This window comes from Lissotriton helveticus, chromosome 8 (assembly GCF_964261635.1).
Source record: "Lissotriton helveticus chromosome 8, aLisHel1.1, whole genome shotgun sequence".
Classification (NCBI taxonomy): domain Eukaryota; kingdom Metazoa; phylum Chordata; class Amphibia; order Caudata; family Salamandridae; genus Lissotriton; species Lissotriton helveticus.
The window spans coordinates 300047182-300074910 of NC_136069.1; the positions used below are offsets into that span (position 1 = coordinate 300047182).

The window sequence follows — 27729 nt, forward strand, 5'->3', positions numbered from 1 at the left end:
GACCCACCACCAGAGCATGTTATGCTGCTAAGTGGAAAAGATTTGTGATATACTGTAACAACAATCAAATTGATCCACTGGATGTTTCCATCCAAAATATTATCTGCTATCTTCTACACATACAAAGGTCCAATTTGGCTTATTTTTCCATACGCCTGCATCTAGCAGCAATTGCAGCGTATTTACAAAATAGACAGCATCTATCTCTCTTTAGAGTACCTGCAATAAAAGCATTTATGGAAGGATTAAAACGAATAATCCCACATAGGTTACCGCCTGCTCCAGTATGGAACCTAAATGTCTCCCCATTTTGAGCCTTTACATAAGTGTGAACTGCAATTCCTAACATGGAAAACTGCCTTCCTTGTTGGCATCACCTCTCTCAGAAGAGTTAGTGAAATACAAGCATTCACAATAGAAGAACCATTTTTTTCAGATACATCCTAACAAAGTGGTTCTTAGACCCAATCCTAAATTTCTGCCAAAAGTTATTACTCCTTTTCACCTTAACCAATCAGTAGGGTTACCAGTGTTTTTTTCAAAAACCGGACTCTGTTGCAGAAAGGGCTTTACACACCTTAGATGTTAGAAGAGCCCTATTATACTACACAGACAAGACTAAATCCTTCAGAAAGACAAAACAACGTTTTGTATCTTTCTCTCCCCCACACAAAGGCAATCCCATCTCTAAAGGAAGAATTGCCAGATGGATTGTAAAGTGTATTCAAATATGCTATCAAAAAGCTAAACTTACACTAACAGTTCCTCCTAGAGCACACTCCACTCGCAAACTAGGAGCCTCTATGGCTTTCTTAGGAAACATACCACTAGAGGACATATGCAAGGCAGCAACATGGCCTACAATACACACCTTCACTAAACACTATTGTGTTGATGTGCAAGCCAAGCAGCAAGCTGCAGTGGGCCAAGCTGTCCTTAAAACACTATTTCAGTATGCTGCAACGGATACAAGTGACCACCGCTAGGGGAGACACTGCTGCACAATCGATGCTAAGTGTAGTGTGGTAAATAAATAATTAATTACCGGTTCTCTTTTTCAGGATACTCATATAAACAGATAGCTCAATAAATAAGAGTCAAGATTCGAGGTAGCTGGAGTCTACAGGCTTTAATCAGACATAAAGGACAGGAACAGGACAGCCTGCATGGGAATGGGATGGCAGCTGCCGGGGGCAGGATCTGGGAATTGGCTAGCTTTTAATAACAGTGCACAATATTTATAGTTAAACAAATACATTACATTCAATACAGGGGGCGTAGCAGTAGGCGTGGTTTGTAGCAGTCGCGAAAGATAAGGGCAAAATGATGTAACAAGAAGGCGTGTACAGGGCGTATACATAGACATGTGATGTAAACGTAACAGAATATGTCATAAAAAAGGGGCGGAAACATGGAGGGGGCTACCTGAGCAGCTGGGACCTCTAACCTAGTGGTGCGCGCAAACTGGCAATGACGTGTTACCAGGGAGAACTGGGGGCTATGACTTCTGCCCTAGAAGAGGAGACTAAAGTCTGGAGGGTCAGAGCGACATGTACCCAGGCATATCTAGTATCTGGTGTTTAGAGTACATGTTGATAGAATCCAAAAGTTATCAGGGCAAAGGCTAACAGACACTAAGACTGGTGCATGCATAATTCTATATGTAGTGCGTGTGCGAGGAATATTCTATGAATATTAATACAGTATTTCTCTTACATGGAGACATAAAGGCTAGACCATGACGGAAACTATTGATGTGATTCAGTAGCTTAGGAATGCAGAGAAGGAGGGCTGGACTGATAACTAGAAACATAACATACTCTTGGCAGACTGGGAGGCAGAGCCAGGCCGGGCCGGGCACTGCGAGGCATGAAGTAAGTGAAGGGTCAGGGATACAGGTGGGGGCTGTATCGCTCCTCGGAGAGGGTTCAGGAGACAGGAGCTGAATCTGAGTCCGGGCCCTTTTGAGGCCTAGAAACGGGGACAATTCAATGAATTAACGTGCACACTGTAAAACGTGGCAACGTAGGTTTACATAGGCCTAATATTCGTTGTTTTCACGAGGACTGGAAACTGGCATACTAGAGATGGACACAACTGTAATTGCGTCTTTAATCGATCAGAAAGGGGATACATGCATATCGATCATGCACATATGACATAACATGGTGAACACGTAGGCACATATGACATGGTAAAATTTACTTTTCCACAGTAGGATCTGCAGCTCATATGCCTCGAACGGAAAATGCTACTTACCAGTATGCATCTGTTCTTGGCATGTAGAGCTGCAGAGTCCTACACGCCCTCCCGCCTCCCCGGGACTTGTATCCGTTCCAGTACTCATCTTACTTAGATGCACACGCATGGACATCCTTTCTCTTTACTTCTACTAACTCCATCATTTCCCATCATGGCGAAAAACAATCTGAGGATGAAGTCGATGACCATGCGCAGTATTGTCCAAAGGAGGAGTCACCTATCTCGTGACTACAAAGACTTCTTCCAAGAAGACAACAACCTGCAATCACCCGAGCCCAATACCAGGTGGCGATCTATTGCTAAGTGTAGGACTCTGCAGCTCTACATGCCAAGAACAGATGCATACTGGTAAGTAGCATTTTCCTTTCCTAATTTCCCTATATCTAAGTTCACTGCATTTGAAACCTATGTCACCCCTAGAGCAGGCCTTTGAATCCTGAAGGTAGGGTGCTCGGTTTTAAGTGTGAGGGTGCCCTTGCATGAGCAGGACACCCCTACAGCCTACGGAGTCCATTTTCCCAGGTTGTAAGTGAGACATCCATTTAACCTATAGAAGGGCACCGCATCATTACGTGATGACGATCTCAAAATTGGCTGTAACAAATCCTATCATGTTTGGTATCAAAGATGTTGGAATCATACCCCCACACCGTAAACAGTGTGGAAGGTGTGATTCCATACTGTGTAAAGCTCCTCCGGGAAACCCTCAGTGCTCCCTGTACCAGTCTTCTAGACCTGGACAGCACAACATAACTGCTGCTGACCAGAGATACTAATCTTCCCTCCTGCTGCTGAGCCAAGCTTGAGCAGGGGAAGGCAGAACAATAGGTATCCTGTCACAGGGAGGTGTGACCACCTCCCAGACAGGGTTTAGTGTATTGGGCAGGGTGGGAGCACTTGCTACCAGCACTCAGTATGCTTGAAGGGCACACTTGGTGCCCTCCTTACATAGTCCAGTTCAAAGCGCGAGCCGTTGGATCCCGCTCTGGCGTGAAACTGGACAAAGGACATGGGCATATCCTCCCCCCACTGTCCGACCTCTCCCCTGTGAGGGATCCCTGAATTGTCCCAACCCTTTCCTCAGGGTACTTAAGGACACTTAACGACTTACCTCAGGGTCAGTCCCTAGATTCGTTGAGGGACAAGATTCATTTCAAACACCACTTATTCAACTGTTTGGGCACTCTGGACTTCGCTCTGGGCATCAAGGCTACTACTGGGAAGATGCTTGTTGCTCCTGATCTTGTCGCCCTGCTCATCTGCTGCAACGTCCGTGCCTGTGCACCATCAGGAACGTACCAAGGCCTGAGGGCGTCCTAGACACCTAAAGGAATCTCCCTTGAAGTGAAGTAGTCACTTTACTGCATCTGCAGGCACCGCAACTAAGCTAACTGATCTGCTGATCCTGGGCTCCCACTGACCTCGAAAGGCTCAGCAACACAGGTGGTCGTTTTTCACATCTCTGGAGTCTTGCCCTGTCCTCTCACCAAGTTTGAGGCCAGTATCCCTCATTGGAGCTGCAGGAACTGAACCCCTGTGCATTGCGTCAGCTTGCAGTTGCAAAGGCTTGTTGGCTTCTTTCCACCAAGATCTTCAGGCTCCAAGTAGCCCCAACTTCAAGCATCTCCAGTCAACAAGATCTTTGTCCTCATCATATCACTTGCACAGTGGCCTTGCATTTTTTGTGAGCTGCTAAACGTCCTCTTGCGACTCCAGTGCCTCCGACCTGAGGGTCATCTTTTAATTCTATGTGCTCCTCTGATTGCTCGGAGTCTGCCCTGACTGCCCTGCTTGTGGTGAGTCACCTGGACCTTGTTGGTTTCGACACAGCACCTTCTTCACTTTCCACGTTGTTTGCAGTTGCCAAAGCTTGTTGGTGCTCCCAACGGAAAACGACCCCTCAACTCTCGACATCCGACACATGACAGCTTGTGAACGGCTGCTGATCTTCCACAGCGTCGCCTGGTCCTCACAGCTGGAGCTCCAAGGTCACCGTCCTATCTCCTCCAACACTTGATATCTGTGGAAATTCATCTTCGTGCCTCCTGGTCACTCCTGAGCGGCATAGACTCTGTCCCCTCTGCTTGCAGGTACTTCTCAACTTGAATCCACCTTTGGGATCCACCAGACACTATCACCTTCCCCAGCAGCGGCATCTTCCTGCAGTCCTCCATTGGGTTCGACAGGTGTTTCCGAAGCCACTTCACACCTACGCACTCAGCTTCCCTGGTGTAAGTATCCTGCTCCCTAGGGGATCCACTGGTGGGGTGGCGGTCTAACCTTCTGTCTTCCACTGGGGTTCTTCATGGTCCACTGGGAAGGGTCCTACTTTATAATTGCAACCGCGACTTACCTATTGACTTGCATTGATCCCGCGGTCGTGTTCCCAGGATCTGCTGTCACAGCAGCAGGGGACAGTTCTTCACCCGAACCGGTCTACTCTCCACCTCCTTGTGTGGTGATTGAGTGGCCGCAGTTGACAGCTTTTGACCTTCCGCCGAAGTGTGTGATTTTATCTTGGCAGCCAGTCATCCCTCCACTGGAACAAAATTGTGGCATAGTGTACAGTAAAGGCTGTCTAAGGTCCTTTTGTATATTCTTTCTTTGGTCCAGCAGGGATCTGCTTTGGGCACTCTTAAAAGATATCTTGCAGCCATCTCTGCTTTTCTTCGGCTGCTAGATCAGCCTTCTTTATTTAAATCTCCTATCATTAACAGATTCATCTGAAAGAAACAAGTTAGTATTAGATTCCTTACCTTAGATGTCAGACTGGATCCCGAAGGGTTGTGTGCTCATTTCACCAGAGGAACAGCGGCGACTGCAGCATTAGCACATGGAGTTCCAGTCCTTGACATCTGTCAGGAAGGAACGTGGGCATCCTTACATACGTTTACCAGACACTACTGCCTGGATATGTACTTCGCCTGTTTGGTCCTCTAGGACTTTCTTGTTTCACCTTGGTTCACAGACCCTTCTCCGGGAAAGTTATTGCTGGGGGATCTATTCCAAGGTAAGGAATCTACAACTAACGGTCTCTAACAGATGAGCAGGTTATATACGTTTGTAACAATGTATTTAGTAGAGACATATGTTAGTTGTAGATTTCTTACCGCCCAACCCGTCCTTTCCGCTCTGTGAACTGATTTTTAGAGATAGGGTCTCCCCTTAAGGGCCCTAGTTTTGATGCACCCGTGGTCAGTGTCTTTCATGGCTCTGCGCTTTTGGCGTGGAAAGTCGTGTTATGAATTGACGTAGGCGTGCATGGGCGGTGTCTGTGTAGGTTTCCGTGACGCCCACGACACCAATGCCAGACACGGAGCCGACCGATGCCATTTAACAACGCACAGGGGTACTGCTGAAGAAAAAATCTCCGGATCCAGACTGAAGCCTGGGGGCAATTCTAAAGTAAGGAATCTACAGCTAACAGGAGGGGCATATATGGCTCTGCTGACGTCATGTCCGTAGATGACAGCAGGGCGGGGCCGCCCCCGGTGCGCAGCGCTGCTGCAGAAAATTTTCCGGATCCAGTCTGACGCCTAGGGATATTCTAAGTTAAGCAATCTGTGGCTAGACTACGTCTCTACCAGATACATCGTTACCGAAGGTAAGGAACTCATACTTTAAATTGTGGGGTTTTTCGGGAAGAGGAGTTGGCCTAACGGCGAGGGCGGTCGACCTCGAATCTGGGGAACCAGGTTCGAGTCTCTGCAATGACGCTGCACATCATGTGAATCTGGGCAAATCACTTAATCTCCCCGTGCCTAACAAAAAATTAATGTGTCCTCATGTAACACAACTGGTGCTTCGGGTCAAGTTCGTGCTATATAAAACTCCGTAAAATAAAAATACTAATTCTATATCAACAATGTACTTTCTCCTTCTGGTAGGTATAACTGAGATATTTTAACATTTCAGGATTTGCTGTTGACTGAATATGGGACACCTCTGTTACCTCGTTATACTTTGCCACTCATGCCTTGTCCAGGCCAACTTTTCCCTGTGACAGCTAAACATTTGGAGACACCAGATGAGGTAAAGTAATACGTGTAATCTTTATAGGTTTATTGTTATTTTCTTTTATAATATAGTTCAATACAGAAGCTCCTTGTTCTTCATAGGGTTAAAGAAATATGGACGAATTAACATGTTAACAATGTGGTATTGTGTAAACTTCCTTGGCTATAATTAGTAAAACTTGAAAGCGACTTACCATACATTGTTTTTCCTAGCTGTATTTTTCGTCAAACAATCATTTATGAATGGCTGTGGTTTAAAGATTTTGTGTTGTCTGCTTCAGATATTTAAGTTCAAATAGACCCTCATTGTTAGAAAACATCCAGGAATATAGTACTCCCACAACAAGAGAAATTCTCCACAGTTGCCTACCTCCAGATTAAATAACATAGCAAATAATGTAATTTGTACATCACCCAGCTATTGAGCATTCTCACAGTAGTATAACACTGTGGTGCTCAGACAAAATGGAATAGTGGTATGTAATAAAGAAGGGTCTGCATTCATGGCCAATTTTGCTGGTGTCATTGTTTTCATGATTGGGATCCAGCTAATCAGGACCCCAGTCTGTGCTTCTACCCTACATTGGACGTGGTGATTACTTCGGTACACTCCAGATTGGCTACTGGTGCACTCTGATAGGTTCCTAGTATATGGTACTAAGGTACCACAGAGGTCTCCCATGGGCTGCAACATGTATTATGTGTTTTTTATGTTGTAATACTTTATTCGATAAAAATATATCCTAAAAGTACAGACATAAAATCACATTAAACAGTTACCAAGTATTACTACAAAACTATTAAAAGTAAATACCATTGTTACATGCTGTTAAAATGTGGAAAAAGGTCTACAGAAATTTGTATAAAGGATACATTCTTAAATAAGAGTCTGGTCAGACGTTAAAAGCAGCCTAGATCGTTTGAACCAGGCACTGGCCAAATATTTAGCTATCCCGCAAACTATGTACATTGAGGTAGTGTTGGTTAGAATAATACGCAGGGCTGATCTGTGGTCTCTAACGCCCATCTCCCTACACACTGGTTTCAGCCATTTTGCCCTGGCATGTTTATAGGCATTACAAGCAAACAGAAAATGGCCAAGGGATTCTTCCGGACATGGGCAACCTGGACATTTTAGATCATAAACCCACCTGCCCTTCCACCCTTCCATACATTTTCTTAAAGGTAGGGTGCCATATCTTAGTTTCAAGAACAGGGTTCTATCTCTGGGGGTCTGAATAAAGTCCAGAAAGAGTTCCAACTTTCTGCTGGATTTATGATTAAAGATGTTGTTCGTTAGAGATCCCCAGCTTGAGATAGTGAGATCTTTGCCCTCGGCCCATTCCCAGTATAGTTTTTTAACAATTTGTTTAGTGGGAGGGGACTGCGAGACCCATGATTCTGCCAGACCTATAGATTCCACCAGCTTTTTTAAGTTGTTTAGCCACCTTATTTTGCCGGCTATATTCAAGGTAATTAATTCGTCCAGCACTAGGGCATAATTTGCTAATTCAGGGGTTCGTCTAAGTCGCACCCAGAATAGCACAGGGCGTAGTTGAACTACTTCTAGAATTGGTCTTTTGCCCATATCATAAAATAATGGTTTCAAGGGAGTCGAGGGAGGAAGGGAGACTAGGTCTCTCAAGAACTTATTCTCTGCAATAGTCAGCACCTTGCTATTCTCCGCGCCCCATAGTTCAGAGCCATAAACTGCAGAGGCTAAAGCTTTCCCCTCATAAACTGCCAAAGCGGGTGCTACTGGTCTACTGATTGATAGACGCTGGTTCTTTAAAATTGCTCCGGAGACCCTTTTAAGATTTAGGACCATTTTGGTTATATGAGAGTCCCATCTCATATTATTGCAAAGCCTAACCCCAAGGTAATCGAATTTATCCACCACTTCTAGGGGGGTGCCATTCAGGGAGAGATGGGCTTTCTTCCCATTCCTTTTAGCAGATAGTACCATCAGTTTTGTTTTCGTGGTGTTGACCGTTAGCCCGCGATCTTTACAAAAGATACTAAAACGGTCAAGCAATTTTTGAAGACCCTTAGGGGTTTTGGACATCAAGAGGGTATCGTCCGCAAAGAGGAGTGTGGGGGGTTTCTCTCCGGCTAGGACAGGGGCATCCAAGGGTTCCTCCCGTAAATGGTCCACCACCCCATTTATAAAAAGGAGAACAATGTCGGTGCCATTTCACAGCCCTGCCGCACTCCTCTATTGACTGGTACCCTCTCTGTCAATTGGCCTTGATTCCCCCACCGAATCCTTGCATAATTGTCTTCATGGAGCTTGATGATATATTGCAACAGATAAACAGGCAAGCCCGTACCTAATAGAACCTCCCAAAGTTTGGCACGAGGGATGACATCAAATGCGGTTTTCAAGTCTATGAAAGCCAGATACAGGCTTCCCTTGTAGATAGACACTGTTTTCCAATAGACTGCGCAGAACCGGAATACCTGGTCCATAGCACCAACATTTCGTCTGAACCCCGCCTGAAAGTGGGTCAGAATACCATCGTCTATTAACCACGTCTCAATTCGATTTATGATGACCCTGCCAACGACCTTTTGAATGGTGTCAATTAGATTTATTGGTCTATAGTTGGCAGGGTCGTCTCTATCACCTTTCTTATATATGGTGATGACCTCCGCACCCTTCCAGGATTCAGGGACAGGATGGCCATACTGGATTAGGTTCATTAGAGAGGCTATAAGGTCTGCCCATATTATGGGGTCGTGCAATAGTAAATCCCCCGGAAGGCCATCTGGGCCGTCCGCCTTCCCTGGTATTATTTTCAGGATCGCGTTTTGGACCTCCCGTGTAGAGAAGGACTCTTCCTTACATCCTATTTCCAAACCAGATATACTTAGTGTTTCCTTTACTGTGGATATTGTATGGTCTTGCAGACTATCCTCGCAGTATAGTTTTAAAAAATGAGAGTGCCATTGATGTTCATTTATATGATTTAAAATCGGATCAGCCCCCCTTCTATCAAGGACATTGATCAGTTTCCAGAACTCAATAGCATTTTTCCCCCAAGCTGCATCCTTGAGCTGCTGCCAGTGTTCCTCCTCCCAGTCTTTTTAGCTAAGGTAATGCTTTTATGGTACTCTTTTCTTGCTAGTCTCACTGCTACGGGGTCCTGATTTCTTATAGCTTGCATTATGGCCCTCCTCTTAGCTCTGCAACTTGTCGTGTACCAAGGATTACCTGCAGGGGGTTTTTGTTTTGGTTCAGAATTCCCCTGTGGTTTCTTCATGAAAAACTCTCCTATTTTATCTGTTAGCTTCTTATACGAAGCTTGTAGAACCGAAGCAGGAGCATTAAGCGTTGCAGAAGCAACAGCTACAAGGCTATGGGTTTCCGCTAAGACTAGCTCTTTTATACTGTTAAGTTTCCCCTCTTCACACTTAACCATGTTCCATCTTAGCTTCCGATTACAATTCGAGGGCAAAACCCCTTTTGTAATCAACTCGGGACCACCACTCTTGCCAATCCTATTTGCCCAATGGATTATCATACATAATGGATTATGATCACTATCAGAGGACTGCCTGACCTCCATATCTACTAAATTGGACCAAGATTGAGTATCCAGGAGGATATAATCAATTCTAGAAGGGCAACCTATCCTATTGTAGGTCATTGCCCCATCCCGGTCTGAGATGGTTCGCCCATTTAGGGCCCGTAGATTATGCTCAAGAGCTAGGGCATTCAACTGGATAGCTCTGGCTGTCCATTTCTTGATGGGGGGGAGGGTTAAGGCGGGTATGATCTGCCTCCTGTCCTCTGAGCTGAAACCTAGTTTCTCTTCGTCGTCCAGAGTTTCGAACGTACAATTAAAATCCCCTCCCACTAGTATTTTAGATGTGGTGGGGAGATCTGACAGTCTTGCATCCAACACCTCTATTGTGGGCGAGATTAGGCCGCCCTGTAACCCTCTTGCGTAGACACAAAAAAGTTCGAGAGTTGTGCCCCCAGATGGACTTTTTAAGGAAATGTGCAAGATGTCGTTAGAAGGGACTTTATGGGTGGTAACTACGCAGTTCAAATTCACCTTGACCCAAATATGCAGGCCACTTGAAGGGCGACCTTTCCCCACCGTGACTGCTGGTGTAAAGTAAGTAGAGTACCCATTTTTTGTATAATGGGGACAGTGACCAAGTTTCTTGGAACATACATATATGGAATTTGTTGATAAAATCATTCCAATCTGGGTTAGCAAGATTTTTTTTTAGCCCAGCTATGTTCCAAGACAGAATCTTAATAGAGAAAGGGGTTTCAGGTAGTTCCTTACTTGTAACTGGGATACTTGGTTCTTTTCCCCCCAGACTAAGTCTAGTGATTCCCCAACTGGCTATGCTCTCACTACTGCTTTTTGGATCATCCCGAGGAGCAGCTCCCGCCCCGCTCTTTTCCATTTGTCCAGCAGAATGGGTTAGGAGTCAGTCGACTGCTTCCAATCCACTGAAATGATTATAGCACGGAATGAGAGGGTGGTTAAGCTGTGGGCCATGCCAGTTCCCATTAAACTCTGTTTCACCTGGAATGAATCTCCCTGCTCTTCTCCCTACTGTGTTCCAATCTCCATCATCGCCCCCTGCCCAGTTGGTTGCATTCCAGTCTCTCAATGGCTCACCCCTCATCACCCTCCTCGTGTGGTTAGGAGCCCTCAACCAACTCCACCTATTATCTTGATGTTCCGTACGGGTGTAGAAGTATGACAAGGGTTTAACCCTGATCATGGAGCAGGGGTGTGGAATTTAATAAAATATGTACTTGTCCATGGGACAAGTAGCTTCATAAATCTACATGTCCTGTAACAAAATCCACTTGTCCCTTTGGTGCCATGTAGTGCGCCGTCAAATAATGGCTGCAATCTATTTATAGAAGAGCTCTGATAAAAGCCTCTCTGGTTATGTCAGGCAAATACTATAGAAGGATTTGAATTTTTGAGTTTTTCACCAGCTCTTCTCTAATCTTTTCCCATACTGAGAAAGGTTGGCAATTTACCCCTTGCAATGGCAGAAGTAAAGTTTCTTCCAGGGCTGGGAAAAATGTGGTTGGAGAAAAAGTGAACTTATAAACACTCAACAGATTTCCGCTGGGGCATATTCATATTTGCTCATGCTAAGATGCAATTCACAAATATTTTCTAGGACTACGGGTTCCTGGCCTACTTGAGGAATTTCATGTGAATACATGAAAAACGTAAATCTGCATTAATACAAGGACATATATCATGGGTGCACTTTTGTGACTTTCACATGGAGCCCCTAATTAAATCTGAGTTAACCAAGACCTTTTGTTTTTATTAAAATGCTATCTCTGCCTATCTGTGAGCTGGCATCCTTGTGTGTAACAGCATTCTGCTCTTTTGCAAAGTAGTTTTGTTCAGTGCCAGGAATTTCTATGGCAATGTGGCCTTTATGAGACCAAATACTAGCAGTCTAGTATGAACGCGCTGGCATACAGCAACACGCCTACCTGATAATCCCACAGTAGAGAAAGGAGAATAGTGTAGGCCAAGTGAGTAACCAGAAAATTAAAATACCCCCCACGTTGATCCAAAGTTCTTATGACACCAAGCAAGCGAAAAAAGTAATTGGAATCCTCGCCAACATAGCCCTCTTGTCTCTTCCATCTCAGCATCTATCCCATTCATCCTTTCACCCACTGATATCTAGCATTTCACCTTTACATTGGCACCCATTCCTTCTTTTATCCATTATCCTTTCACCAATCTGTTCGTCCATCTGTTAATCTGTCAGTCCATCTGCTTATCCATATCCAGACCTACCCATCCATCTCCAAACCTATCCATTTCAACCATCCTGCCATCCTTTTGCTCATCCATAAACCCTCCCTTTCACTCATCTATCCACCCTCCCTTTCACTCATCCTTCCACCCTCGCTTCGACCCATCCATCAATCCATCCTTCCACTCATCCATCCATTTATCCTTTACACTCGTCCATCCTTTTGCTCTCTAATCCTTACACCCTGTAACCCATCCACTCATTCACCCTTTCCTTCATTATAACATCCTTTGTCCATCCACCAACCCCGTCACTCAACCATCCCGGTCACTCAATCATCCATCCATCCGTCTAGCCAGCCACACTTCCACTCACTCATCCTTTCACCCAAACATCCATTCATCTTTTCACATTAATTACAAATCTTTGTCTGCCGAGCTGCAGACAGAAGAGGCCCATCAAGAGCTCCACCTCTACTGTAGCTACTAAAGGGGGCGTTCAGGAAGCCCCTGTTCAAACCTATCCTGCCATCTCCAAACCTATCGATCTAACTGATCCATCCCGCCTTCCTTTTACTCATCCATCCTTTCACTCCACACATCCTCCTTTTCACTCCTATTCATCCACCCTTTCACTCATCCTTCCATTCATCCTTCCACTCATCCATCCACCCACCCCATCAATCCTCCTTTTCACTCACCTATCCACCTACCCTTTCACTTCCTCTATTTATGCTTTCGCTCGTCCATCCACCCTTTCACCCGTCCAGCTTCCGTTTCCATCATATATCCATCCACCCTTTCAATAATCCCTCCATCCACCTTTACACTCAACTGTCCACCCATCCATCCATCAACCCTGCCACCCAGCCACCAACCCATCCATACATCCCCACCCACTCAGCCATCTATTCATCTACTCTCTCGCCCATGAATCCACCCGTTCAATACGCCATCCATCCTTTCACTCATCAATCCACTTTCAACCTATCCATCCACTCACCCATCCCTTCATTCACCCTTATCCTACCATTCTTTCACACTTCCATACTTACATCCATCCACTCATTCATCCATGCATCTACCCTTTCACTCCACTCATTCATCCATCTATCCATCCAGCCTTTCACTCATTCATCTATGCATCTATCCATTCACCCTTTCACTCATTAATGTATGCATCTATCATCCACTCTTGCACGTATTCATCCATGCATTCTATACTTCCACCCTTTCACTTATTCATACATGCATCTATCCATCCACTCATTTATCCATACACCTATCGAACCACCCTTCCACTTATTCATTCATGCATGCATCTAAACATCAACCCTTTCACTCCTCTCATTCATCCAACTATACATCCAGCCTTTCACTCATTAATTTATGCATCTATCATCCATTCTTGCACGTATTCATCCATGCATTTATACATCCACCCATTCACTTATTCATACATGCATCTATCCATCTACTCATTCATACATGCACCTATCCATCCACCCTTTCACTCATTCATTTATGCATCTAAACATCCACCCTTTCACTCCACTCATTCATCTAACTATACATCCAGCCTTTCACTCATTCATCCATGCATCTATCCATTCACCCTTTCACTCATTAATTTATGCATCTACCATCCACTCTTGCACGTATTCACCCATGCATTTATACATCCACCCATTCACTTATTCATACATGCATCTATCCATTCACCCTTTCACTCATTAATGTATGCATGCATCTACCATCCACTCTTGCACTTATTCCTCCATGCATCTGTACTTCCACCCTTTCACTTATTCATACATGCATCTATCCATCCACTCTTTCACTATTCATCCATGCATCTATTCATCCACCCTTTCACTCACTCTCCCACCCACCCTTTCAAGTCCATTATGGGCATTTGTCTGCGGACCTGCAGATTGAAGAGGCCCATCAAAAACTCTACAGCTGCTGCAGTTGCTACAGCGGTGTGTTCACAATGCCCCTGGTGCAGGCACAAAGTGAGATGAGAGGCCTAGTGCAAGGACAGAATTAGGGGTGGCCTTAGGCCTGCATGAAGGCCCATGTGGAAACTAATGAGCTTTAATGTAAGCCCTCGATGACGTAAGAAATGAGAGGCCAAGGCGAGTGGGTCAGGGATGTCAGAGAGGGCGGCGGAGGGTGGTGGGTTAGCAGGTTTTGGCACCAGGTGTAAGATAAGGTGTACAGGAAATGCAAAGTGTCAAGGAGGGGGTGCATGAGAAGGGAAAGCAAAGTGATTTGAAGATGAGCAGGGATATTGGAGCCCTATGAGGCCCAGGAGTGGAGCAGAGAATACAAGACAGGGAGGGGTCATACAGTTCAAGTCAGAGCAAGGGGCCAAGAGGCAGAAAAAAAGCAGCCTCTTACATGCCATTGCTGGAGTGTACTGGAGCTGCAAAAGCTTGATGTGCGTCTCGTGCTTGATGAAAATAAAAGGACCAGGGGAGGGCCTGGAAGTCAAACAAGCTTTTGTTGTTCAGCTCTGGGGAAATTAAAGTGCAGGCCCCAGTTTTTACATTGACCCTTTCGCTGCCAATAAACTGCTCAGAGCAACTTATTTACTGGCTGTGACCTACAGGGTTGAACAGCTGTGTATCGTTTTGCCATAAATCTGTCTACTTGTCCTTTGGACAAAATGCAAATTTAAACCTCTTGCCCTCCTAAGAAATCTAGATATCTCGGGCGTCGGGAGATAGGAATTCCCCACCCCTGATGGAGGTGTTAATACTTGGGGGACCAAAACAAATATGGTTCACCAAGCGTGGGTCCTCAAATGTAACAACAACACAGTCCCCATGTAGGTTTTTCTTATTCTCACCCACCCATGGTGCTCTCTCTACCATGAGAATTTTACTATTAAAGTTAGAGGGGGGGGGGGGAATTGTTATTTAACCAATGGCAAACTTTGTTTTTGAGTGCCCAGAACGATTCATATGTTGCCAGGACAAGCTCAGGGACACCAGTTAAGACTATCACATAGGGACAGGTGTCGGGTGGTAGGTTGATGTTCCTACGTGGCTTGGGTTCCTCGGGGTGGGAAGAGATGAGATTGGGATCAGAGGAGGTTGGGCCGGTTACAATCTGAGGTATATTGATCGCGTTGGTTACTGGCTTGAAGTTTCTTCTAGACTACTGTCACCTAGTACGCTACCCAAACTGTTGTTCAAAATTGTATCGTCTGGGGTGCCTAGGGATTGAAGGGGGTGTACCCGCTGTGTCTCTTCTCTCCTTATGCTGTGTCCCAAGTTATCCCTCCCCTCATCAATACTGCCACTACCGCTAGCCTTATCACTCAGTCGTCCTAACAAAACTTGATTATCTGTGTTGACACCCTTAACCTTAATGATGGCACTTTTCGATTTAGGAATTGCTCCTTCAAGTATACCCCTTTGGGTACAGATGTTCCCAGGAGGATCAATAACAAGTGGGCACAATGAATAGTTGTCCTGAGGGGGCAATGTACCAGAGCTAGGGACAAGTGGGTCTAGGGGGACAGTGATAGTACTAGGGGTAGAATGGGTCACATAATCAGCCACCATAGGGTGAGTTTCAGGGATAATTGGGGCTTTGACAGGGATACGCGCAGAGGCTATGTTGCCTAATGACGACCTTTTAGCATGCGCTAGGTCCTGAGAGACTCTTCTTTCCATAAGTACTATGCCTTGATCAATTAAGGAATTAGTACGAAGAATGACATTATCCAGTGTGCCGGTCAATTTTTTGGCTCCCGCCGCAGCCTTGCTACGGGTCTCACGGGTGGACATCGCCATAGCCAAAGCAGTAACAGACTAACAACAGGATATGGGTACAAGACGCTAACAAGAAGAATACAAATAGAACTAGGTGCAAACTAAAAACAAGAAAGGGGTCATTAACAACACAATAATAAACCACAGCAATACAAATATACTTGCTGTGAAGGAGGCTTTGGAGAGGGTAGTCAAAGGGCCTAGCCCAGTCCAGTCTCTACAGGCCTCGGAGGGCCACAGAGGGCCCGCCCTTTGCCCGGGCTTCGCCCCGCGCTCTGACCCGCGCGTGTCCCGCGTGCGCGGTATTGAGCTCTCCTATATACGGATAGGGAGGGGGCGGGAAGAGTCGCAGGTGCGCCTGATGGCTTCGGCGCTCCGCCTGCTGGGACTCGCAGTCCCGCGCCCGCAGGTTAGTCTTAAACAAAGTCAGTGACACCACTGTGAATATCCCCGGCAAAAGTGGCAATCCTTGCTGGCTCTGAAGTGAAGGGTTCTCCTCCTTAGTGTTGGCTCTTTGTCTCTCCACGAACGGCTGCGAGCGGCGCCCGCAAACCGGGGGCCGCGAGCCGTTATCAGCTGCGGATAGGGAGGGGGCGAGAAGAGTCGCAGGTGCGCCTGATGGCTTCGGCGCTCCGCCTGCTGGGACTCGCAGTCCCGCGCCCGCTGGTTAGTCTTAAACAAAGTCAGTGACACCACTGTGAATATCCCCGGCAAAAGTGGCAATCCTTGCTGGCTCTGAAGTGATGGGTTCTCCTCCTTAGTGTTGGCTCTGTGTCTTTCCACGAACAGCTGCGAGCGGCAACATGTATTATGCCTCCCATGAGACCCACTCAGATTGGGACTACAGGCCTGCCATTGCAGCCTGTGTCAGCTGGTGCTAGCACCACTTAAAACAGATATAAGTTTCCTTATATCTGAGGTTATTGCACTTAAACCCTATAAGTCACCCCTAAGGCAGGTCTTTCAATATTGAAGGCAGGGTTCTCGGTTCTAAGTGTGAGGGTGCCACTGTGTGCACAGGACTCAACCTTCGTAGTCCATTCTCACGTGTTGTAAGTGCGTCAGACATCTAAAAGAAACACGTTGGTTAGATACCTTACCTTAGAATAACCCCTAGGTGTCAGACTGGATCCGGAAAGTTTTCGGCAGCAGTACCCCTGCGCGTCAGTAGGCGTCGTCTGCGGCTCCGTGTCCGTCGTCCGCGTCGGGATCGCCGGTATGACGACAAGTCGTGCCCCGACTACCGGGCCTTGACGTCGAAGACTTGGTGGGAACCCTTGCGGATCTCCTGAATCCAGTGGTGAGGAAAGGGCCCAGTAGGGTGCAAAGCCAGTCTTGGTACAATCCTGCTTGTAGGGAGGCAAAGGGCAAACTGATTGAGGCGCTGAGGCACCCAAGGGATCCTGGGATAATTAGGTCAAGGAGGGCCGGCCTAAAGCAAGCCATTCACAATGCAAAGGTGGCTTGGGACCACACAAACTGGGAATGTATGCTGTCCTCTCTTAAGACAAAAGACACCCGGAAATTTTGGCAAATTGTGAAAACAGGCTCATCAGTGCCGACCCAAGCAGTTGAGGCCAACATTGCGGCTGTGGTCTGGGAGGATCACTTTCGTTGCCTCTAGGAAGAGGCTGTTCCGGGTCCGCCGGAGCACCATTTGTGCGTATCGATGGAACATCCTATGCTGTTGGGCTTCCCAAATGTTTGCCATCCAAGTGTAGAAGAAGTTGACCCTTTGCAGTTTTCCTTGGGGGAGATTATTGCGGCAATAGTAAAACAACCATCCGGGAAAGCCCCGGGATTAGATAAAATTCCAGGTGACTTATTCAAACACCAACCCTCGATCTGGGCTCCATACTTGCTAATTATTTTTAATGCAATTCTTGCAGGCATGGCGGTCCCTAGTACTTGGCTGGGAGCAGAGATTGTCCCAATCTTCAAGAAGGGCTCTCCTCTGCTCCCAGCCAACTATAGGCCAATCAGCCTGATTGATGTCTCGCAAAAGCTTTTTGCGAGGCTGATCCTTGACCGCCTTCAGGACTGGATGACTGATCATTCAGTGTTGAGTACATTCCAGGCGGGTTTTAGGAGCAAGGTCTCGACCACGGATCAACTTTTCAGGCTGGCCCTTATTTTTTGGAAGACGGTGAGGCTGGAGGGGGGCACGCTATATACCGTCTTTGTCGACCTTAGAGCGGCATTCGATCTTGTTCCACGGCGCAAACTGTGGGCGGTATTGGCCAAACTTGGGCTCCCCCAACCTCTTTTAGATATTATTATCCGTCTACATACTGAAAACTTTGCTCAGGTAAGGTGTGGGAGAGCCGGCCGTCTCTCTAACAGATTCCCCGTTGACAGAGGGGTAAGGCAGGGCTGCGTCCTGGCGCCGACTCTGTTTTGCCTCTTTGTCAATGGGGTAATCAATTTTTTAAATAACATTGACAACACAGATGCTCCGCGGCTGGGTGGTACTAGGGTGCCCGCGATTATGTTCGCGGATGACACCTTATTGCTCTCAAAATCCCCTATGGGGATTCAACGAGTTTTGGTAGGGTTTGAGGCATTTTGTCAGGAACATGGACTTGAAATAAATGCCTCAAAAACAAAGTATATGATTTTTAACCCACCCAAAAAGACACGCCCTAATCCACTCATAGGTGCCAACCAACTAGAAAGAGTCTACACTTTTGAATACTTGGGTGTGACTATTAATGATAAATTCGATTGGGGTGATCATCAGGCCAAGTCACATCTTAGATTGGCTCAATTATCCGGGGGTATCATTAGGCTGGCAAATTCCAACTTATCAACCATTAGGCCGTTAGCCCCGCCACTGGAGATCTATAGACTCCAGGCTAGAGGAGCGATTCTCCATGGTAGTGAAATATGGGGATATGCTTGCAAAAAAGATCTAGTCACCCTAGAAAATAAATTTCTTAGGCAGCTATTAAAACTACCGACAAGCACTCCACTCCTGCCACTTAGGCTGGATCTGGGCCTAAAACCCCTGGACCAAGTGGTGGGTGTGAAACCTCTAACATTCTGGAGAAGGCTATGGACAACCCCGGAGCTAGCTAACTATAGGCAGGAACTCCAGGGAATTCTTGCACTACCGGATGCAGAAAACATCCCGTGGTTCAAATACATTAAAACTGAATTTGATCGGTTGGGCCTTCCGTCCCTGTGGAACGATCCTTTAATTGCCTGCCAGAGCATGCCCCGCAAACATCTTGTGGCTACGTTCTATGCATGCAATCTGGCATCCCACATCCAGGGTACTCGCCCAGATTCATTGTCAGATAAATTTCTTGTGGTAAAGGATTCTTACAAGTTCGAGCCAGTTTTGGATGATATTTTCCCAAATCTGGCCCGGAAGCTGTTCCTCCAATGGCGTTATAGTACTCTGCCGTTAAGAGCATTTACCAGCAAATGGAAACAATCGAACCCTGAGAATTGCCCGGGCTGCAATTGTAGGCTCGAAGACGAACTCCATCTAGTCTTCTTTTGTCCCGCCTACTCTGCTGCTAGAAGATTCTGGGTAGTCCCCCTATGTAAGAATCTAGGGTTTCGCAGATGCTCCGAGGCTTTTCGAATGCTTAAAACCGACTTGTCTAAGGTAACTGTGTGTGTAATGGCGAAGTTTTTAGAGGCAGCCTGGCACACGAGACTACGCCTAATCGCTAGGACACCCTGATTTCTTGCCTGCTTGTGTCCCATTTGTTTTGTAAATTATGCAATTGTATGCAAGAGCTATTTTTATCATGTTGCCAACATTCTTTAGCTTAATTTCGCTGACTGGTTGTATATTGCTACATTTACTATGAGCATGATTATGCACTGCTTCTTTTATGTAATCCATCTTGTATTTTACTGTTTTTAGGGGGCTGGAGGTATGATGGGTTTTTGTATTAATTTTATTGTATCTTTTATGGCAGAATTGCCGAAATAAAGATTACTGAAACGAAACGTTCCCGTAAGCTACTCGAGATCCGGCAGTCGGCTCCATGCCACTCGAGGTCCCGGTCAAGGAGGAGGTCGAGGGACCGGTCGCGGAGCCAGAGTCATCACCGTTCGTCGGGATCCAAGTCCTCGCACTCCGGTAATTCGAGTCATGGGAAGAAGTCATCGAAGAAACACCATCTTTCTTCGACCTCCCTTCGCCGGTCGCGCGACTCGGCCGAGGGTTCAGGTGGCACCGCTCGCGCGGCTCCGGCAGAGCCCACGCAGTCGCATTCAGCCCCACACCCTCCGGTCCCTGGGCTCAATGCGACTCCGGAGCAGATTCGAGACTTCCTCGTGGCCATGAGGACTCTCTTTCTGCAGTTGGGCCCTGCCGGCGCGCCTTCGGGTCCCGCGGGTCCGACTGGGTGTCCTAGCCCTGTGTTGCCAGCAGATTCGTCCCGGGTGACATCGGTCCCGGCACCGCAGGACCCCGTGGGATCCAGGCCTGGATCCTGGTCAACACCGGTTGATCTCACGACTCCTCCGCTGGCGCCGACCCCCTCTGAGCCACCACCGGCGCCATCCTTGGGCGACGCTGGCCCCGGTTTTAGCCCTGGCCTGGGACCGGCGTCGAACCGGCACCAATCGGCGCCGTCTCCTACGCCGACTGGTGAGTTGTTCACCTATGCCCCGGCTCTGTCATTTCTGCTTGTTTACCAGGACACGGTTGAAGGGGAGGACTGCGAGGGGCCTGAGGACCCTCTGGCACAGCATTGCCAGTTAAGTTAGGACTGGGCAGACGAGCTAGGGGAGGCCAGTGGTCTAGTCACTTCGCCTGACAATGGTTTTCTCTCTCCTCCTTCCGTGGCTATAGAGGAGGGAGCTACTTAAGCTGTGGTGCTGCGCAAGGCAGCCAAGGCCTTGGGCCTTGAGCACCCTCAGCGGCCCTGAGGACTAACCTCCTCACCGAGGTGCTTCAACCGCCACTAAGCTCTTCGGAGCCTCTGCTGCAGTTTAATGAGGCCCTCACTGACGTTCTGATGGGCACTTGGTCCAAGCCCACCACAGTTCCTCCTGTGGTTCGGAACATGGCCCGGCGCCACCGCCCTGCTCCGGGCGACTCCTGCTTTCCGTCCACCCACCCCACCCCTGAGAGTCTGGTTATCCAGGCCTCCACGTCCCGACCGCACCACCGGACCTGTAATCCAAAAGGCTGGAACAGTTTGGCAAGAAACTGTTTTCCTCCCTCAGTCTAGGGTTGCGAAACATTAATACTGCTTGCCTTTTGGACCGTTATACCCAATCTCTGTGGGATACAGTGGCGGACGTGCTGTCCCAATGTCCGGAGGAAGCCAGGGCATGGTTCGCCCAAGCTCTTGCTGAGGGGCAGGATGCAGCACGGTACTCCATCCGATGTGGACTTAACACCACGGACTCACTGGGTAGAGCGATGGCAACGACGGTGGCGATTCGTTGTCACGCCTGGCTGAGATCCACAAACTTTTCAGGGGATGTCCTGAGCACTCTCATGGACATGCCCTTTGATGGCCGTTGCCTCTTTGGCGACAAAGCAGATAGCGTGCTGGAGCGCTTTAAGGACTCCAGGGCTACGGCCAAGTCCTTGGGCCTGTCGGCCCAGCGCCAGCAAACTTCTGCTTTTAGCTCCTTTCGTGGCCACGGAAAGGGAACCCCTGAACGTTCGTCCAGCCACAGGCCGCAGAACCAACCTCAACGCGGACGTGCATTCCTCCGTGGCGGAGCAGGGGGACAGAGAGCCGGTCAGTCCACATCCGCTCCCGCAGCATCTGCCTCAAAGCCTTCCTAGTTCGACCTTTCAGGCCCATTCCACGCCAGTGGGAGGCAGAGTTCGCCATCACCTGCTCCACTGGTGTACCATCACTTCGGACAGGAGGATGCTGCAAATCGTCCGAAGGGGCTACTCCCCTCCCTTTGAGCGACCCCTCCAGCCATGCCACCGCAGTACCACCGTGTGTCGGGGGATCCCTTGAATCTTCTGCGAGAGGAAGTTATGGCCCTCTTGGCCAAGGGGGCCATCGAGCGCGTTCCTGGGCCAGAAGTAGGGTGTGGTTGTTATTCCCACTACTTTCTGGTTCCCAAGAAGAGCAAAGGGGGCCTACACCCTATCTTGGACCTGCGGAACATCAACGGCTTCCTCCGGAAGGAGAAGTTCAACATGCTGACACTGGCTCAGGTCTTAGCTGCCCTAGACCCTGGAGACTGGATGGTAGCGTTGGACTTGCAGGACGCTTATTTTCACATCCCCGTCCTGCCGGCCCACCGGCGCTATCTGCGGTTCACGGTAGGCCACGAGCACTTTCAGTTTACCGTGCTCCCCTTCGGCCTTACCAGCGCCCCACGGGTGTTCACGAAAGTGATGGCGGTGGTCGCAACTCATCTGCGCAGGTTAGGGGTTTCAGGCTTCCCCTACCTTGATGACTGGTTGTTGAAGCCACCTCCAGACTCGTAGCAGTACCCTTGCGCGTCGGTAGGCGTCGTCTGCGGCTCCGCGGCCGTCGTCTGCGTCATTGGCGCAGGAATGACGTCGTCGGAGTACTTAGACGCCGCCCTCGCGCGCTGACGTCAGTTCTTCTTTTTTCCGCGCCAGCGGGCGCAGGTCCGGAGAAAGTGGTACCCTTTATTCAATTTTTGACTAAACTTTTTTGATCTTTTTGATCTGTTTTTCGAGTCGGTAGGGATGTCCGGGTCCAAACCCTGCGTCGACTGCAACTGACTGATGTCGGTTACCGACCCCCATCGCCGGTGTCTTTATTGCCTGGGGCCCGACCACGATGACAAGTAGTGCCCCGACTGCCGGGTCTTGACGTCGAAGGCTAGGCGGGAGCGGTCCCGCAAGCCCCTCGAGCTCTGGCAGTCGGCCCGCACCGTTCGAGGTCCCGGTCCGGAAGGAGGTCGAGGAACCGTGCACGGGGCCAGCGTCATCGTAGCTCCAGGAATCGTCACCATTCCTCGGGCTCCAAGTCCTCAGGTAAGAGGCACAATAAGTCGAAGAGGCGTCATCGCTCTTCTGGCTCGCGCGACGCGGCCAGGGGTTTGGGCGGCTCCGCCGGACCCGCAGGCCTGCTCCATACCCACCGGTCCCTGGGCAGAACGCGACACCGGAGGAGATCGAGGCCTTCCTCATGGCCATGAGGTCGCTCACTCCTCCGTCAGGTTCTGCGGCGCCTTCGGGCCAAGCGGCCCGACTGGGTCCCCATGCGGGCCGGGTGCTTCGGCCCCGGCGCCGTTGGCTGCTTCGGCCCCGGCGCCGTTTGCGACTTCGGTCCCGACGCCGCAGGGTCCCGCTGGATCCGGATCCGGGTCGTCGCCGGTCGACCTTACGACCTCGCCGGTGCCGGCCCCCAGGGTGTCGCCCCGGACGACGTAGTCCCTGGTCCTACCCTCGATTCGGATCCAGCGCCGGAGCGGCGCCGCTCGGTGCCGTATTCGACGCCGCTAGGAGATTTTTACTTCTATGACCTGGCCCCATCTTTTGACCCTGAGTATCAGGAGATGGGTGGCGAGGAGTATTGGGAGGGGTCTGAGGACCCTCTGGCATGTGAGTGCCAGCCTTATCAGAACTGAGCAGGTGAGCTTGGGGATGCCAGTGGTCTGGACACTTCCCCAGGCACTGGTTTTGTCTCCCCTCCTACCGTGGCTACGGAGGAGGGGGCAGCCTATAGTGTGGTGTTGACGCGGGCGGCCAAGGCCTTATCCCTTGAACTCCCCGTCGCGGCCGTGAGGACTAACCTTCTCACTGAGGTCCGTAAACCGCAGGCAAGCTCCTCGGAGCCTCTGCTGCCGTTTAATGAGGCCTTATCTGATGTTCTTTTGGGCACCTGGTCCAGGCCCGCTACAGGTCCCCCTGTAGATAGGAACATGGCCAGATGCCACGGCCCGGCTCCAGGCGACCCTTGCTTCCTGTCCACCCTTGAGAGCCTGGTCATACATGTGAGAAGTTGGCCTGATATATGATGCTCACTAGTTCTAGTGATCACCTTGTATCAGTCCACACAACCCTTATGGTGATTGGTTGTAAGTCAACCTTATAGACCAGCTATCCTAATGGTAGCATGGACAAAGCAGTCTTAGGCTAAACTCTTTTGGCATGTGAAGCCAGCTGTTTTACCACAATATAACCCCTTGAATACCAGATGAAAGGACACCACACAGGTTGTTATGAAAATAAACAGTATATTTATTAATAACAAACACCTCTGAACTCTTTATGAGGTCAGAGGGCTAAGCACATGACAATCTCTTAAGAAAAATACGACAAGTTGCACAAAATTACAATGGTGCCCTAGGGGAACGGCAAACCATATACTAAGTAAATGGAATGTGAGAGTCGATAGAAGAAATGGAGCTGTCCAGAGGCTGCAGGACCGCTGGGACTACGCTATCCTTACCTGAGGTAAGTAATAGGAGGCCCACGGGACGCAGGTGCAGAGTGTGAACTCACACGCGGGATGCGTAACAACGTCTATGGACAGTACAGTTCAAAGAAAAGGTAAGTACGGACAATCCTGACTAGTTAGGACTAAAACGACTGTGAATCTGGACACTAGGAGAGTCAAGCTACCCTTGAGTACCGAAATGCTCTCGTTACCTCACCCACGGGCTGCGGGTGCATAGGTGCGAAGTCGTGTCGGGTTTCTGCGTTGAAGTCAATGGAGCCTGAAAGAAAAGATGCTGCAGGCGACCAGGAGGAAGATGTCCGGTGCGATCAAAGTTCGTCGTGTAGGAGGCCACTAGCCAGCCGGCAAGTGACCAGACAACGTGTCGAGCAGCAAACAAGCAGAAGGGCCCCACGCAGATCTCGTGGATGCTGGAGGACTGATCGTTGGTGCAGGGGCTGCTCGGGGCTGGGGCTTCAGTCCCCAAAGCACTTGGTCGAGTTTACCTCGGGAGTCGTGCTGAAAGCGAAGTGCAGGTTCGTTCAAGATGGCCGGTCCCACGTGTCTCGTCGCACCCACGGATATCAGCTGTGCTGCAGATGTAGGTTGAGGTCGGAGAGGTCTGGGAATCCGGGTCTCGTCGGGCTCTGAAGTCTGGATCCTCGAGGGAAGACGACAAAGTGAAGCCGCTGGACGCTTGATGGTGCCTACAGATGCAGGGTGGACACTTCTTGCCCACAAGGGAGATTTCTTCAGTCTTCTGTGGAGCAGAACGTCGAAGTCCAGAGTTTCTTCTTGTAGAGTAGTTCAGGATTAATCTAATTTGGAATGGGACCAGCTCCTACCTTTATCCTGCTAAAGGGGGCTGCACTACTGACTAGGTCCCTCCCCTGGGTGGGACCAGGAAGGGGGGTGGTTACACCCCCTATCCTTTGTCCGGTTTTCGCGCCAGAGCTGGGGCAGGGATGCCCCAGCAACTGGTTTGAACCGGTGTATGCACAGGGCACCTTGTGTGCCCCAGGCATGTCTCATTCCTTTCAGTCCTATCCTACCCAATACACAAAATCCTGTCTGGGGTGGTGCTAGCACCTCCCAAGGCAGGAAACCCTTTGTCCAAGCCGCCCTAGCTGGAAGGACTCCCAGCAGCAGGAGGTCAGACTTGTGTCTGTGGTGGCAGCATCCATTTTGTGATGCCAAGGCTCGAGTTAACTTTAACCGGGGTTCACAGTTACATACATGTCGTGTCCCTCTAGAAGGGTGGAATGCTACCCCCGTCGCCAGAATTGGCGAGGGGGTAGTATTCCAATTCGTATGGCACCTTACTCAACATGTTTTGATAATGTTATACCAGAGTTAGCATTCAACCGCGAGGTCGATAATGCACTTAAGAGTATATGGTATAGCGTTATCATGGAACAGCTATTAGGACTTGGTTCCGCAAGCTGCAGACGGGCTCAAATCATGCCAGAGCCCCATCTCACATAATTCCAAGCACTCTGCCTTCAGGACTGTTTTAAGGCCTGCCATAGGAGTGACTGATAGGAGGATATGTGTCCATTTTAGGGTTAGATATAGGTATACTATATCTACAGCAAAGGGTTGTGAGAGGTTGGCCTGATATGCAGTGCTCACTATTCTAGTGATCACTATGTATCAGTCCAAACAACCCTTATTGATGATTGGTTGTAAGTCAACCTTATAGACCAGCTATCCTAGTAGCATGGATACGAGCAGTCTAAGGCTAAGACTCAAGAGGGCGTGTTAAGCCAGCTGTTTTACCATCACATTACCCCTTGAACACCAAGTGAAAGGACACCACACAAGTTGTTATGAAAATAAACAGATATTTATTTATAACAAGACTACCCTGAACTCTTTATGAGTCAGGGAGCTAAGCACACAACAAAACTCTTACGAAAATACTTTAAGTCGCACAATTTACACAAATGCCCGAGGGGCACGAAAAACCATATATTACAAAAGTGGAATGCGAATTACTAGCAGGTAAGTAACTATTCTCATAGACTTTAGAAACGCTAGGCCTACAATACTAAACCTTAGATTAGTAGCAGGAGGCCTGTGGACGTCGTGTGCAGAGTGGGAACTCTCACGCGTAAGGCGGGAAAAAGTCTATGGAAGCTAGTAAAGACAAAGTTACTGTTCTCGGGCGAACCCGACTAGGTGGGTCGAAAACGGGAGTGGATCCGAACACTTAGGGTGTTGGACTATGCTGGAGCACCGGAGTACTCAGGTTACCTAGCCCAGGGGCTGCGGCTGCATAGGGTTCAAGTTGCGTCGGAAACCCTCGTTGAAGATCCAGGAGCCTGAAGAAAGAAGTTGCTGGCAGGCGACCAGTGAAGAAGTTCGTGGTGATCCAAGCCTGGATCAGGGAAGAAGAAATCTGTAAGCAGAGGGGACCAAGTTCTGAATCACTAGCCAGTGATTTGAGTGGGCACCAGGATGGCACCGGACGAAGTCACCTCAGCCAGGTGAGTGGGCGCTGCTGGGCTCTGCAGTCTCTCGGACCAGGAGGCGTTGTCGGCGACCAGGATGGAGGTGCGAGCTGTCCCACGAAGGTTCTTGCTGTCGACGTCGCTGGACCCAAGATTGGGCAACAAGTCTTGGCAAATGCAAGGCCCACGCGGTGAACCTAAAATGGCGTCTTGAGTGGACCAGGAGGGTCCAGGGTGCTCCTCTTTTGGAGGGGAGCAAGGGCTAGTCTGGAGCAACCAGACCAGCAGTGTTTGTCGTCGTGGAGCGTCGTGAGAGGGCCACTAGCCAACGGGCAAGCGACCTGGACAACGCGGTTGGCAGCAAAGAGCAGAAGGGCCCCACGCAGATCTCGTGGATGCAGGGGGGCTGAACTTTGGTGCTGGAGCTGCTCAGGGTCGGGGCTTCTCTTACCCCAAAGCACTCAGTCGAGGGTCACTCGGTGGTCGTGCTGGACAAGCGTCGTGCAGTTCTGAAGATGGCCGGTCCCTCGAGGTCTCGTCGCACCCACGGATCACAGCTGGGCTGATGATGTAGGTTGAGGTCAGAGGTGCCAGGGAAGCCGGTTCTCGTCGTGCTGGAGCAGTCTTGATCCGAAGGAGAGACTGGCAACAAACCGCGATGCTTGGTTGGTGCCTGCTGCTGCAGGGTGACTACTCCTTAGTCACAAGGGAGAATCTTGGGAAGAAGTCTTGAGTTCCTTTCGTGGAAAGTAGTTTCAGGATTCAAAGATGATCTGATTTGGAAGGGGGCCAGTTCCTACCTTTATCCTGCAAAAAGGGGCTGGCACGCGACTAAGTCCTGCCCTATGGGTGGGACTAGGAGGGGGGTGGTTACACCCCTCTCCTTTGGCGGGCTTTCCCCAGATCAGGGGCTGGAGTGCCCCTGGAACTGGTTCCAGCCGGCCTATGCACAGTGAGCACCGGGGTGCCACTTGCAGTCACCTTCCTCTAAAGTCCTGCCTACCTAGGATACACAAAATCCTGTCTGGGACGGTGCTGGCACCGCCCCTGGCAGGAAACCCTTTGTCCTTGCCTCCTGGGCTGGGAGGACTCCC

The 27729-nt window shown here is 49.1% G+C and overlaps 1 protein-coding gene across 1 annotated transcript in view; it reads left to right on the forward strand.

The window, feature by feature from the left end:
• RNF17 (ring finger protein 17) overlaps nucleotides 1–27729 on the forward strand; it is a 3010943-nt gene that overhangs the window by 2572971 nt on the left and 410243 nt on the right. The window contains exon 35 of the mRNA XM_078657063.1: nucleotides 6178–6294. Within this exon, the coding sequence (XP_078513189.1) occupies nucleotides 6178–6294 (117 nt within the window). The remainder of the gene's footprint in view (nucleotides 1–6177; nucleotides 6295–27729) is intronic.